General features: G+C 43.7%; 1 protein-coding gene across 1 annotated transcript; it reads right to left on the bottom strand.

Moving 5' to 3' along the window:
• Window positions 1–8,405: 8,405 nt before the first annotated feature.
• LOC124087826 (akirin-1-like) lies at window positions 8,406–10,623 on the bottom strand. Its single transcript, XM_046436951.2, has one exon. The coding sequence runs from the start codon at window positions 10,510–10,512 to the stop codon at window positions 9,934–9,936; it is 579 nt and encodes a 192-aa protein (XP_046292907.1). The 5' UTR covers window positions 10,513–10,623; the 3' UTR covers window positions 8,406–9,933.
• Between the last annotated feature and the right edge of the window lie 2,025 nt (window positions 10,624–12,648).

The raw sequence follows: 12,648 nt of genomic DNA, 5'->3' as shown, positions 1-12,648 counted from the left end.
CTGGTGAATCTTAATGCACGGGTGAGATCATTTGCTCTTTAGGTCACATTGGCAAATCAGCCTTATTACTATTTTTTGCTTTTACAAAATGTCTCATTCACAATCCAGGATCAAGTACTTGACAGAAGAACAAAATATAGGACAGAGCAAATTAAAGAGCCCGGTCTCTGCATCCCCCAAAGTCAAGCCAAGGGCTGGCAATTTTCCCTCTGAGCTAAATGGGGCATAGTGATGGCCATCTGATTAGAGTAGGGCAAACAGAGGGTTTCTTCCCCTCCCGCCCCTAGAATTATTAAGAATGTCAGATGATTGCGCCCATCCAGCTTGGCTGTGAACCAAGTAGATTCAATCAGACTTGAAGAATTTTTCAAAAAATAAAAGAAGCAAAGCCAGCGAGCCTTCCACCTTCTCTTTGGTGGATGTAACAACCAGATGTCTTTCCTGAGGTCATGTGGTCTGAAAATGTGCATTGCAAACCCCCCCCCAATAAATCAATAAATGCCCCAAATGATAGAATACAGCAGGAGGGCAATTGTTGAAGAATGGTGTGCTTCATGCAGAAGAGGAGACCTTAGCCTCCCTCTTCATTCGTGGGAGCTTTCCTGAGTAGGCAATGGTGTTCCACGTGGCATCAGATAGAAATCAACTTGGCTGGGACCCCACTAACGAGGTGCCGTCCTAATTGACAGATGCCTCTCGGTTTGCATGTGATGCTCAGCAGACTGCTTAGGTGGTTTGTAAAGAAAATGCAGTCTGCGTGGGAAACTCAACAACTGAGGCTTCACGAGGATCTCCAGGCTTTTCAGGGCACCATCCAAGGAGTGGACGTCGTCCATCTTGCTTAACCTCAGAGGTTTCGCCTGGGCATCACAGGTTCTCCAGTCATGATACCTCTGGACAAGGGACTAGAGAAGACACACAGTGGACACCAAGTCAAGGACTAAACACAGAAGGACAGACTCATTCCTCAGCTTCATGGGGCTGCGATGATGCTGAGTGAAGCTGGTCATTAGAGTAGAACAAAAAAGCATTTGAACAAAATCAAAAGGGGCCAGAGGGGGTGGGGATCCTAAAAATCAACTCTTGTTCCCTTTATTCCCTTTTTTTTTTCTGTCTCCTCCTCTCTCTTCCTTCTCCTTAAGCATCTTGGTTTAGAAAATCCTCTCCAACCTGGAGAGGATCCTCCCTAATTAATAGGCACTGAACACCCGTAATGTGCCAATAACTTCACAGACTTATTTGATGACCGAGGCTCTCCCAGGCAGATGTGCCCTCTAACTTGGAAGAAGGAAGGGAACTGTGTGTGCTGGTATCCCTCCTGGGGAAAGGATGGCAGAGAAATGTGGCTTCTCTAGGATTGGCAGGGGACCCAGATTCTGGGACCACTGTGGCCGCAAATCCTTTGGTAGTTTTTTGGGACACTGTGGTTGTGGGAATTATTCCTAGAAGCCCAGTCCCCTCTGATCCTTCTTTATCCCAACAGAGCTGTTATTTAATATCCCCCGATCACCCCTGTTATGCGTAAGCCAGCCAGCGTGGATTGTGCTGTCTGCAACTAAGGACCCTTTTGATGCAAGACACAAGCTGAGGCCTCGTGGTCCTGGGTGTAGTTGTTATTGGGGTCTCAGAAGTAAGCAGTGGCTGTTCCATATAAGGCAAAGAGAAAGAATTATTGTTTTGGAGAAGCCAAGAGCAGGGGGGAGGAAAGGGAAGAAGGAAGGAAGGGGAAAAGAGAGGAGAGTGGGGAAGGCAGACGGTGCACACAGAGCTTGGAGGGAAGGAAGAGGCAACAGAAAAGCCCCATTCGTGGCTTCAGATCAAGAATGTCTAATGTGGACGCTGTTTGGGTGTGGTGAACAGCACCTCCCAATTCTTGATGTCCGTTTTCTAGCAAAGTCTATTGTTCGGTTCCTTTCACAAATTCTTCTTGTGATGAGGAGTTTTGTTGGAAGCTTGTGAAGGTGCAAAGCTTCTAGCCTAAACTCATTCATTACAGCAGCCCTGGGGATGCAAGTCCACTGAAGTCCCTGGGTGGCCTTGAGAACAGCCAGGACCTGAGACTCTAGGAGGGGGGACGAGTCAGGTAATTTTTCCTGATTCTCAAGGGAGCAAGAAGCTTCCAGGTGACATCTGTGCCATCATGCCTGCAGTGTCATGACACCCATTTTCTGAGCCAACATTCTGAGGCTTAGAAAGTTCACACAGCCACTCGGAGCGTTCACGGTCAGGTCGGATTTCAAACCTGAAGTCCAGTGTTGTTTCCCAACAAGTCTGGCTAAAAAGATAAATTAAAGCATCAGGAGAGAACATGTGAGCAGTGTATGAACAGGGGACACTCCTGGTGCCTGTCAGTCCCAATCTGGGGGTGCCTGGATCTCCTCATGGGCCTTGAAGGGTTGAGCAACCAACCTCTCAGAGCTGGCTTTCCCTCACCTGTGCTGCACTCTCTGCTGTGAGTCTCCAAATCTCCACTCCCCTTCCCTTGGGTTTCAGCGGTAGTGCCTCTCTCGGAGACCAACAGCACACTGTGGCCCCAGTCACATCCCTTTGGTGTGTTCTTCTCCCCCTCCCAAGGCAGCCTGGAGAACTTGAAGGATGAGAAAGAGAAAGAAATTTTCTGTCCTTTCTTTCTCAATTCCCTATCTTTATCAGTTTGACTCAACCCTAGCTGCGGGGCAAACCTTAGTTAAATTGGATCAAGGAAAGGGAGGAAAAAACAGGGAGGAGAGAAATGATTGGCATGCATTTCTAAAATGCCCAGGGTTTAGCTTCAGGTCCTCACCTGATCCAGGGGCTCAGCTAGTCTGTCTCTCTTACTCTCCTTCACTTCCGCCTCCATTTCTTTACTCTGTTTCTTTTATTCTCCATTAAGGAAGGTGCTGCTTAAGATTCAGGTAGATAGGAAAGATGTCCTGAGCAGGTGACAATGCTGTCCCCTGCCTGCTGAGACCTTTGAGCATTCCGTGGGGAGAGGGGAGGAGGCAAGAGGGACCAGTTATGCTTGCTCACGTGAGCCATGTCACAACTCAGTCCTCTTTTTCCAAAAACCTCATGAATTTGGAGAAAGAAAGCATAGTTGCCGACTGACTCAGGCCTCATTCCTCCCCACAGATGGGGCTGTTTCCACAGGAATCTCCAAGACTTCCCTTCCAGGGGTCCTCTCAGGCTCTCAGGCTCTCAGTTAGAAGGAGCAGTGAGTGAAGGGCACCACCAGGGGCCCAGAGAGCTGTTTGCTCTGAGCTACTAGTGCTGTGTCTTTGTGGCTGGCCAGGCAGGGCCCTGGCACACAGGCCCAGGTTTCAGGGTTCACCCTTGACACTGGAGCATCCCTCAGCAATCATGAGATGCCTGGCCTGCCCTCTGCCTTCCTGCGGAGTGGGTGCTTGGGGGACTGCAGGAGACACACTTATGCATCCTTCCCTCCTGTCCTGCTTTGGCTCAGAGAGGGGCCCCTACCTCTGCACTTCAGCTCCCAGTCTCTACCCACCTCCTTCTTAGGAAGAGGCACTGACTGTTCAGTGGATCAGAGCCTGGCATGTGCTGGGACTTAGATTTTGTGACAAATGCATTTCCATGAGTCCTTTCCTGAGCCAGTAACAGGGGGCAGCTTGCAAGTGCATCCACACCTGTGAGAACATATCCCCAGGATACATTCTTAGCAGTGGGATTTTCCCCCCCCCCAACTTTGGTACCAGAAATTTAACTCAGGGGCACTCGACCACTGAGCCGCATCCCCAGCCCTATTTTGTATTTTATTTAGAGACAGGGTCTCACTGAGTTGCTTAGTGCCTTGCTTTTGCTGAGGCTGGTTTTGGACTCGTGATCCTCCTGCCTCAGCCTCCCGAGCCACTGGGATTACAGGCGTGCTCCACAGTGCCTGGCTAGCAGTGGGATTTCTGAGTCAATAGTCAATGCATTGAAATTTTTAAATCTCTGACTTTTCCTCCAAAAAGACTTCCTGGGGGAGAGTGCTAGTAATCTACCCCAAATCCATTCTCCCTTAGTAGTCAAAAGGCTGGGCTTCCCTTGCAGGTAGGGATGGCAGATAAAATATAGGGAAATGTTTTGAGTGAGCTCCTTTGCTTCTAGCCTTTCCTCCACTTCCTTCGTGGATCTCTGTGGTGATGGCAGGAGCTACAACTACTATGTCATAACTTCAAGGATGGAAGCTGTGTACTCTTAGGATGGGAAAGTAAAGAAAAAAACATAAGTCTAGGATCTTAGAGCCATCAAATAGTTCTGGGCTATTTCTTATAAATAACAAAGACATGATTATTCTAACCTATTTCAGGCAGGACTCAGGTGCTAAGAGCCTGAAGCAGTCCCTAACTGATTCACACTGGTTTTTATTCTCACCAGTAGTAAATGAGAGTGTCTTTCCCTATATACCCTCACCAATAGTAGGCATTCCAGTGCACTCTGCATTATTTTATTAGTTCTAATCACTTATACAGGACAGTAGAAAGCTCTTCCTTTCATTGTACACAAATGGAGCAGAATTTTTCACTTCTCTGGTTGTACACGAAGTAGGGTCACACCATTTGTGCAATCATACACATACCTAGGGTAATGATGTCCATCTCATTCCATCATCTTTCCTACCCCCGTGTCCCCTCCCTTTCCCCTGACTTTTGCCCCATCCAAAGTTCCTCCACTCATCCCATGCCCCACCCCCATTATGGATTAGCATCCACTTATCAGAGAAAACATTTGGTCCCTGGTTTTCTGAGATTTGCTTATTATGCTTAGCGTGATGTTCTCCAACTCCATCCATTTACCTGCAAATGCCATGATTTTATTCTCTTTTAATGCTGAGGAATATTCCATTGTGTATATATACCAGAGTTTCTTTATCTATTCATCTATTGACAATTAAATTTCCAGTGGAACTATCCTCCAAGAAATTGAAGATATGGGGGAAGTGAAGACACTGAGTTGGAGAATTCAGAAGTAGCCAAATTCAGGGGGTAGCTGCATCTATTTGACAAAATAAACCCCCAGAGAGATACAAGGAAGTGACCCAAGACAGTCTTGTAGGTGTGGTGTGGCCAGTTCCTGGGGTCCTCAGTTGCGTTGTTCCTCAGATGTGTAGACCAACTGCACCTCTTTTCAATGTGATGTTGATGGCATTTACAAAAACAGGGGTGTCTTCCTTCCCTCTCAAGTTTGGAATAAAATCTTCCACAGGCTGCGTGGGCTGGACAGTTCAAATGTCAGCCATTAACAGGAGCAAAAGGAGCAAAGGGGCCCTGTCGGGGTGAGGAGACAAAAGACTGGGGTGATTGGGAATTAGGCAAATGGTGCACATCTTCCTCCACAGCTTAGCATTTATTAAAGGCACCCAATCAGTTAAGTTTTTTTATAATTATTCTCCCCCCAGGTCACATTTAATTATTTATCCAATGCATTGCACAGCAGAGACCTTGACAAAGCCCTGATTCCATCTTCTGCTCCTGCAGGGCAGTGAGTGCCCACCATGGGAGGGGAAGTGAAGTGTGCCCATGGCCAACCAGCTTCGTAAGCCCAATGACAACAGAACTGCCCATCACACCATCTGCGAACTGGCTGAATAGAACCTTGAATTAAAAACACATGACAGGGAATATTTAAGAAACTTACTTTTTCTCCAATGAAATTGTCCTATTTTAAAAAGTACGTTAAAGCCCTTCCAATCTTCATTCTAGGGCTATATCTGGAGAAACTAGCCCTAGATTGATGGATGCAGGAGGAATCCAGTTCTGCCTTTTCAATCAGTTCAGCTATCCCAGACCTTGCCCTGGCCCCATTTTTCTGATTTGGGCACAGATTCCATTGGGATTATCTGCCTTCTTGATTTTCCATTTGCCTTGAATTTGAGGATTCCTTTGAAAGATCCAAATAGATGCATGGGTTTCAAATTGTATAGGGTTACAGTAGACATTCATTTAACAGACAAGTCCTTTTTTGTCATGATTTTTGAAATAGTTAATATGTACAGGCCCACCCTGAACCAGAACAGTGGAATCAAGCCTAGAAGAAGGTGAGCAGGAAGACAGTCCTCAAAGGGATCCATACACCTGGGGAATGGGGAGGAAACAGGATACAGAGGTGAAAATTGGCAGTGGGAAGATGGAAAGGAAGAGAACATAGACAGGAGAGGCTAGGGTGGAGTCTCAGCCAGCTAGGCTCCACCTGCGCTCCTCCCTTTGCTCTGTATGTGGCCTGGGGCAAGAGATTTAATAACTCTGAGTCTCAGTTTTCTCATCTGTAAACTCAGTATGAAAACTATCTGCTGCATAAGGTTCTGGTAAAGATAAACGGCATCCTTCCTCTATAAAACCAAGCACATAATGGGTACTAAGTAGGTGGTCTCTCTTATTAACATTCTTGTAGGCAGCTTCCAAGAAGGTCACTGTGCTTCTTGTTTTTTTAGAGAGAGAGAGAGAGAGAGAGAGAGAGAGAATTTTAATATTTATTTTTTAGTTATCGGCGGACACAACATCTTTATTCGTATGTGGTGCTGAGGATTGAACCCGGGCCGCACGCATGCCAGGCGAGCGCGCTAACGCTTGAGCCACATCCCCAGCCCCTCACTGTGCTTCTTGACTCTGGGTACTCACAGCCTTGCGCAGTCCCCTCCAACAATGCAGTGCTGGCCTATGTGACCAGCAGAGAACCCCAAAAGTGACCGAATGTGAAGCTCTGAGGCTTCACAAAAGATCTAGCAGCTTCTGCCCTAGTATCTCAGATCACTTGCTTTGGATGAAACAAACTACCTCACCCTGCACACTCCAGCAGCCTCGGGGTACAACTCTTCTAACCTTTTGAGCTCGCTGTCTTTGAAGTTGGTCCTTCAGTCCCAGCCAGACCTTCAGATGACTGTCTCCTCAGCCAACATCTGACTGCAACTTCATGAGCGGCCCTTAGCAGAGACAACTGATTCCCATCCCAAAGAAACTGTTAGATGGGATGAATCAATATTGTTGTTTTATGACACTAAGGTTTGTTGTTCTGCAGCAACGAGTAACTCATCCAGGAGGGTGATATTAATGAATGCTACACAACCATGTTCTAAAACTCAGTGACTTGAAAATAACAGAAATCATTTATTGATAGCAGTTTCCTTAGGTCAGAAAATCAGGTAAGGCACAACAGGACTGGCTTATCTTTGTTTTATGATGTCCTGGGGATCAAGTGACACTTGAAAGCTGGGTCTGGAATCCTCTGAGGGCTCATTCACTTGCATATCTAGTAGTTGATATGGGAGGAAAGCTGAGGGCCTGTTGCACCCATTATTATAGGCTGAATGGCATCCCCCACCAGATTCATATGTGGAAGCCCTAACCCCCAGTACCTCAGAATGTGACTGTATGTGAAGATAAAGTCTTTAAGTAGTAATTAAATTAAAAAGAAGTGGTTAGGTTCGTGTTAGGGGTAAGCCCTGATTCAATCTGACTGGTGGTCTTATAAGGAGACTAGGACCTAAAAGACACCAAGGATGTGCTCAGAGAAAAGACCATGTAGAGACACAATGAGGAGAAGGCAGCAATCTACAAGCCATGGAGAGAGACCTCAGAAGAAATCAACACCTTGATCTTGGACTTCCGGACTCTAGAACTGAGAAAATGAGTTTCTGTTGTCTAAGCCACACAGACTGTGGTATTTTGGTACATAAGCCCTAGCAAACTAACATAGTCAAGCATGTCCTCTGTGTGTGTGTGTGTGTTCCAAAAACAATGAGGAGGGAGGAGAGAATCATCATCAGCTGGCCATGGCTGGCTTTCTTGTAGAGAACCATGAACTCAACATAGGAGCTTTTAAAAACTAAGAACAATTTATATCTAAAAATCACAGAACAATAAATGCTCATTGTGGAGATAAATATACACAGATGAAAATGTAAACACGTGTAATCTCAACACTCCAGGTAATCCATCCTCCACACCTTGCTGACATCCTGCTGAGCTCTTTTCCATAAGCATACTCTTTTATTAAAAGGTACTATATTGAGGCCAGGTGTGGTGGCTCATGCCTGTAATCCTAGCAGCTTGGGAGGCTAAGATAGGAGGATCTTGAGTTCAAAGCCATCCTCAGCAATGACAAGGCACTTAGCAACTCAGTGAAACCCTGTCTCTAAAATAAAAAATAGTGCTGGGGGTATGGCTCAGTGGTTGAGTGCCCCTGAGTTCAATCCCTGGTACCAAAAAAAAAAAAAAAAAAAAAAAAAGGTACAATATTGAATGCTTCATGTTGGTTTTATTACATTTGATGCAATTTGAAATGTCTCACAACATTAAGCAAATATTATTTTACAACATAATTTTAATGATTTCTTAGACTGGCCATAATTTTATATAATCAATTCTATTTGAGGAATCAAACTGTTTCCAAGGGTTTTTTTCCTTCTTTAAATTTTGAAGGAATTATATATTCTTTTTTTTTTTAATAGCTTAAGTATTTTATTTGCAACTAAGCTTGTTAACACTATATAATGAAAATGTACAAAGAATAATGTTGCAGTTTTTGGTTAGATTTAAGTCAGACATTCATTAATAAGGAATCTTCGAATGTGAATATTCCAGAAATTTCTCTAAGCCATCTGATCAGAACAACTGTCTCTGAATATTACCTTACTTTGGAAGGTATTGGCATACATTTGAATTAAACTCAAAAATTTTCAAAATAAGCCATAATTTAAAAAACTATTCTATGTTCAAACTAAAACAATTTTAATAGAACTTTCCTTTCCAGAAACAATAAAGGAAACAAGGCATTTTGTAAAATGTGGTCCTGAACAAGTCACAGTAAAAAATAAATGTATACTTAACTCCACCTCCTCAAAACAGAGGCTACTTTCTGCTCTGCAGCCTTGGAAACAAGGTGAAGAACAGCCTATAAGCAACTTCGGGTAGGGGGTTGCCAAAACAAAGCTCAAGCAGTTGAACATGGACACCTCAGAAGAATTTGGGGGAACCTGACCAAAGAATCTGAATTGTATTTTTAATAACTAATACAAAGGTGAAGTGGTTCCTCCAAAATAGCAGTGCTGCTGGGGCCTGGCCCAGTCCCTTGCTCACCTATACTATGCTCCCGAGCAAACCCCAATGCTTATGCTCCAGGAGAGACTGTTTCCCTTTAGAGGTTCAGTGTCCAGGGAGCTCTTTGATTGTATGAATGAGGTGAGCGGCGACTCCACGGGGTATTTTAAGGCTTGGAGTCAAAGATTTTTTTTTTTCCTAACACGACTAGGTAGAGTCCATGTGTCAATGGCCTGTCTCCAGTTTGTTCTAACTTCTTACCACACATTTGTAGATCTAGGACCGTAGACCTTTGCTATATCATCATAATCACATCTAATGTCCATCCTAACTTATGATTCATATTCTGTGCCTGGAAACAGTCCCTGTATTTAACAATAATACCTACACATAAAACAATCCACTGTTACAACTTATATGGTCACAAAACATTAATGATCTTCTATAGACCAAGCAAATGTTTGTAACCATAATTGTCGTGCATCAAATTCACAGCCAGAATCCCCAAGATCAAAAAAAAATTTGCACAATACAAATAATAACTTAAAATATACATACACACACATACACACACTCTCACACACACTTCTTACAGAACTGTGCTTGGGGAAACTCCATTTGTTGAGTGCCACTGAAGGCATATTTTGCTAAACTGCTGCTCCAGGTATTTTTGTTTGGAAAATCTATCACAGTAGGGCACAGCTGTTTATTGGATGAGCAGAAAAGAAAGATATGCTTGTGGCAACCAGAAAGTTTTAAGGTCTTTCAAGTTGTATAAAATGGACCTGCAGAAACGTTTAAGTGTTCTCAGGATGCAAAGTTTTGGAGCTGAAATGTGATATCAAACCAGTTGCAAAAAGTGTACAGCAGCCATCTCTTGAGGTCAAACCTGGTACCCAGATAATGCAAGAAAGCTTCAGGATACATAGCTTGTTGGTCTTGTCCCATATCGCCGCATAATCTGATCATGTGTGAATTTCACAAAAGATTCATACTGTTCTGCTAGTTTGGTGTTGAGGATTTGCTCATACTCCTCCCGAATTTTATCTTCATAGTCTTTTAAAAGCCTCTCACGTATTATTCCAACTTGTCGAAGGGTAAAGGTGGGCTGGTCCTTCTTCATCCAGGAGGAACCTGGAGAACTAGGTGCTGTGAGTGCTGAGGAGTGAGGCTGGCTTTCTGAAGTACAAGCTTCACTCTGATTGAGAACAACTTCTAAATGTCTCCACCTCTGATAACGACTATATTCTTGCTTTATGTTCTGAAAAATTTGCTCCGGAGTTGGAAGGCGCCGCTCGCTGCCGGGCGGGGCGGGCTGCTGGAGAGTCGGCGGCGGGGTCTGCGTCTGAAGCGGTGGCGGCGGCTCCGCGTCCGGGGGCCTGAGGCCCGGAGTGGGGCCGGGCAGAGGGGCGCAGCGCCGCCGCTTCGGGGAACCGGGGCTTAGCAGCGCCGCCTCGAACTCCATGGGCCGCTTCAGCGTCGCCCCGCACGCCATGCCGCTGAGGGGCCAGGGACCAGGGGCGGACGCGGCGGCTCTTGCGGCCCAAGCTCCGGCTCCTCAGCGGGGCTCGCAAGCCAAGCCGGCTCCAATGGCGCCTCCAGCACCCGGCAGCCAGGAATTATATATTCATAAGAAGTCTCAAAAATAGTATAGAGAGGCTTCATAGAACCTCTGTCTAGTTTCCCCCAGTGATTCCATCTTACATAAGTTTTGTACATTACCAAATTCAGAAATTTGATGCTTGTATTAAGTTTGTCTAGTTATATGTAATTTTATTACATGTGTAGATTTGTGTAACCAGCACCATAATCAAGATATAAAACAACTCTATCACCACAAAAATGTCCCTCCTGCTACCCCCTACATTATCACATCTACTACTTACACCCCCCAAACCCTGACAACCACTGATATTTTCTCCATCCCTCTACTCTTAAGAATGCTACATAAATGGAACCATACATTATATAACCTTTTGAGAATGACTTTTTTTTTTCACCTAGCACAGTGCTTAATTGTTCTATGTCTCAATTGTTTTTGTTATCTTTTTATTGCTGAGTGATATTCTGTGGTATAGATGTAACAGTTTGTCTTTTCAGTCACCGACAGAAGCACAGCTTATTTATTATTGGGAAGTTGTAAATAAGGAAGTCATGAACAAATCGCATACCAGATTTTTGTGTGAACACAAGTTTCCATTTATCTGGGATAAATTCCCAGGGATATGAATCATATAAGCGTATGTTTGTTTTTTCTTTTTTCGATGGGAGGGGGCAGAGAAGCAGGGATTAAACACAGGGAACACTTAACCACTGAGCCACATCTCTAACCCTTTTTATTCTGAGACAGGGTCTTGCTAACTTGCTCAGGGCCTTGCTAAATTAAATTGTGAGGCTGGCCTCAAACTTGCAACCCTTCTGGCTCAGCCTCCCAAACCACTGCACTCAGCTCATTTTAAAAAAAGAAATTACCAAACAATTCCCACCAGCAATGTATGAGAGCCCACACTCACCAGCATTTGGAATTGGCATCATTTTTTTTTAAAGTGTAGCTGTTCTAATAGATGTATGATGATATTCCACTGTGGTCTTAATTTGTACTTCCTTAATGGATAGTGATGAACATCTTCACATGTGCTTTTTTTGCCATCTGGATATCCACTTTGGTAAAATATCTATTCATTTCTTTTGCCTATTTAAAAATTTATGGCCCAGGATACAGTTTATCTTTACACACACACACACACACACACACACACACCCCAAGATACTTTAAAATTATGTGTATTCTGTTGTTCAGAGAAATATTTTGTAAATATCTGTTAGACCAAGTTGGGCTTTTCTATATTCTTGCTGACCTGTCTAGTTGTTCTTTCAATTGTTGAGAGAAGGATGTTGAAGTTTCCAATTATAATTGCAGATTTGTATATTTGTACCTTTAGTTCTACTAGTATTTGATTCATTTACTTTAAAGGTCAGTTGTTAGATACATTGGCATATTGGTTTATGATGTTTTCTTGACCTTTTTAATCAATTGTCTCTCTTTTTTCCCTAGTAATTTTTATAATTATCTCTTTTTTATCCCTAGTAATTTTCCTTGCTCTTGATTCCACTCTATCTGTAATTAGTCTTTTGATTTATTATCATTATAAACAACACTGTTCTGTCTTTGCAGTCATCCACAATTATTATAATTTCTTGGTTAGAGGCTTTTGACTACTTGTTTTTAAAAGCTTCGGACTATTGAAAAATTGCCCTGAATAAATTTACTGCCTCAACACTTGGACATTATCATCTGAAGATATAAATTACAATTATAAAGTTATAATTATAAATTAACAATTATAAATTAATGACAGGTTTTCCTAACTTGATGTTAGAAAATACAGAAATAACTTTGTGGAGTTGGAGGTCCTGGTTAGTGGATCTCTAAATGACTTAAATTCATAAATCAAACATAGAGACATATGCATATTCTGAGAGCAGCAAATGCCAGTTGCAACATCCATAAGAACTGGGAGCAGTTGCCCTTAGGAGCTGGACGGCCCCGGGTGGGATAGGATGGGGTGGATGATTGGAACACTTGGAAAGGAATGGCGTTTTTGTATTCAAGTTCCCTGTAGCACATTTT

The sequence above is a fragment of the Marmota monax genome, unplaced genomic scaffold (genome assembly GCF_021218885.2).
Source record: "Marmota monax isolate L192 unplaced genomic scaffold, Marmota_monax_Labrador192_F-V1.1 WCK01_AAM20220418_F8-fsc00021, whole genome shotgun sequence".
Taxonomy (NCBI): Eukaryota; Metazoa; Chordata; class Mammalia; order Rodentia; family Sciuridae; genus Marmota; species Marmota monax.
The sequence above is the reverse complement of the archived record's forward strand: the minus strand, read 5'-3'. Positions and strand labels throughout refer to the sequence as shown.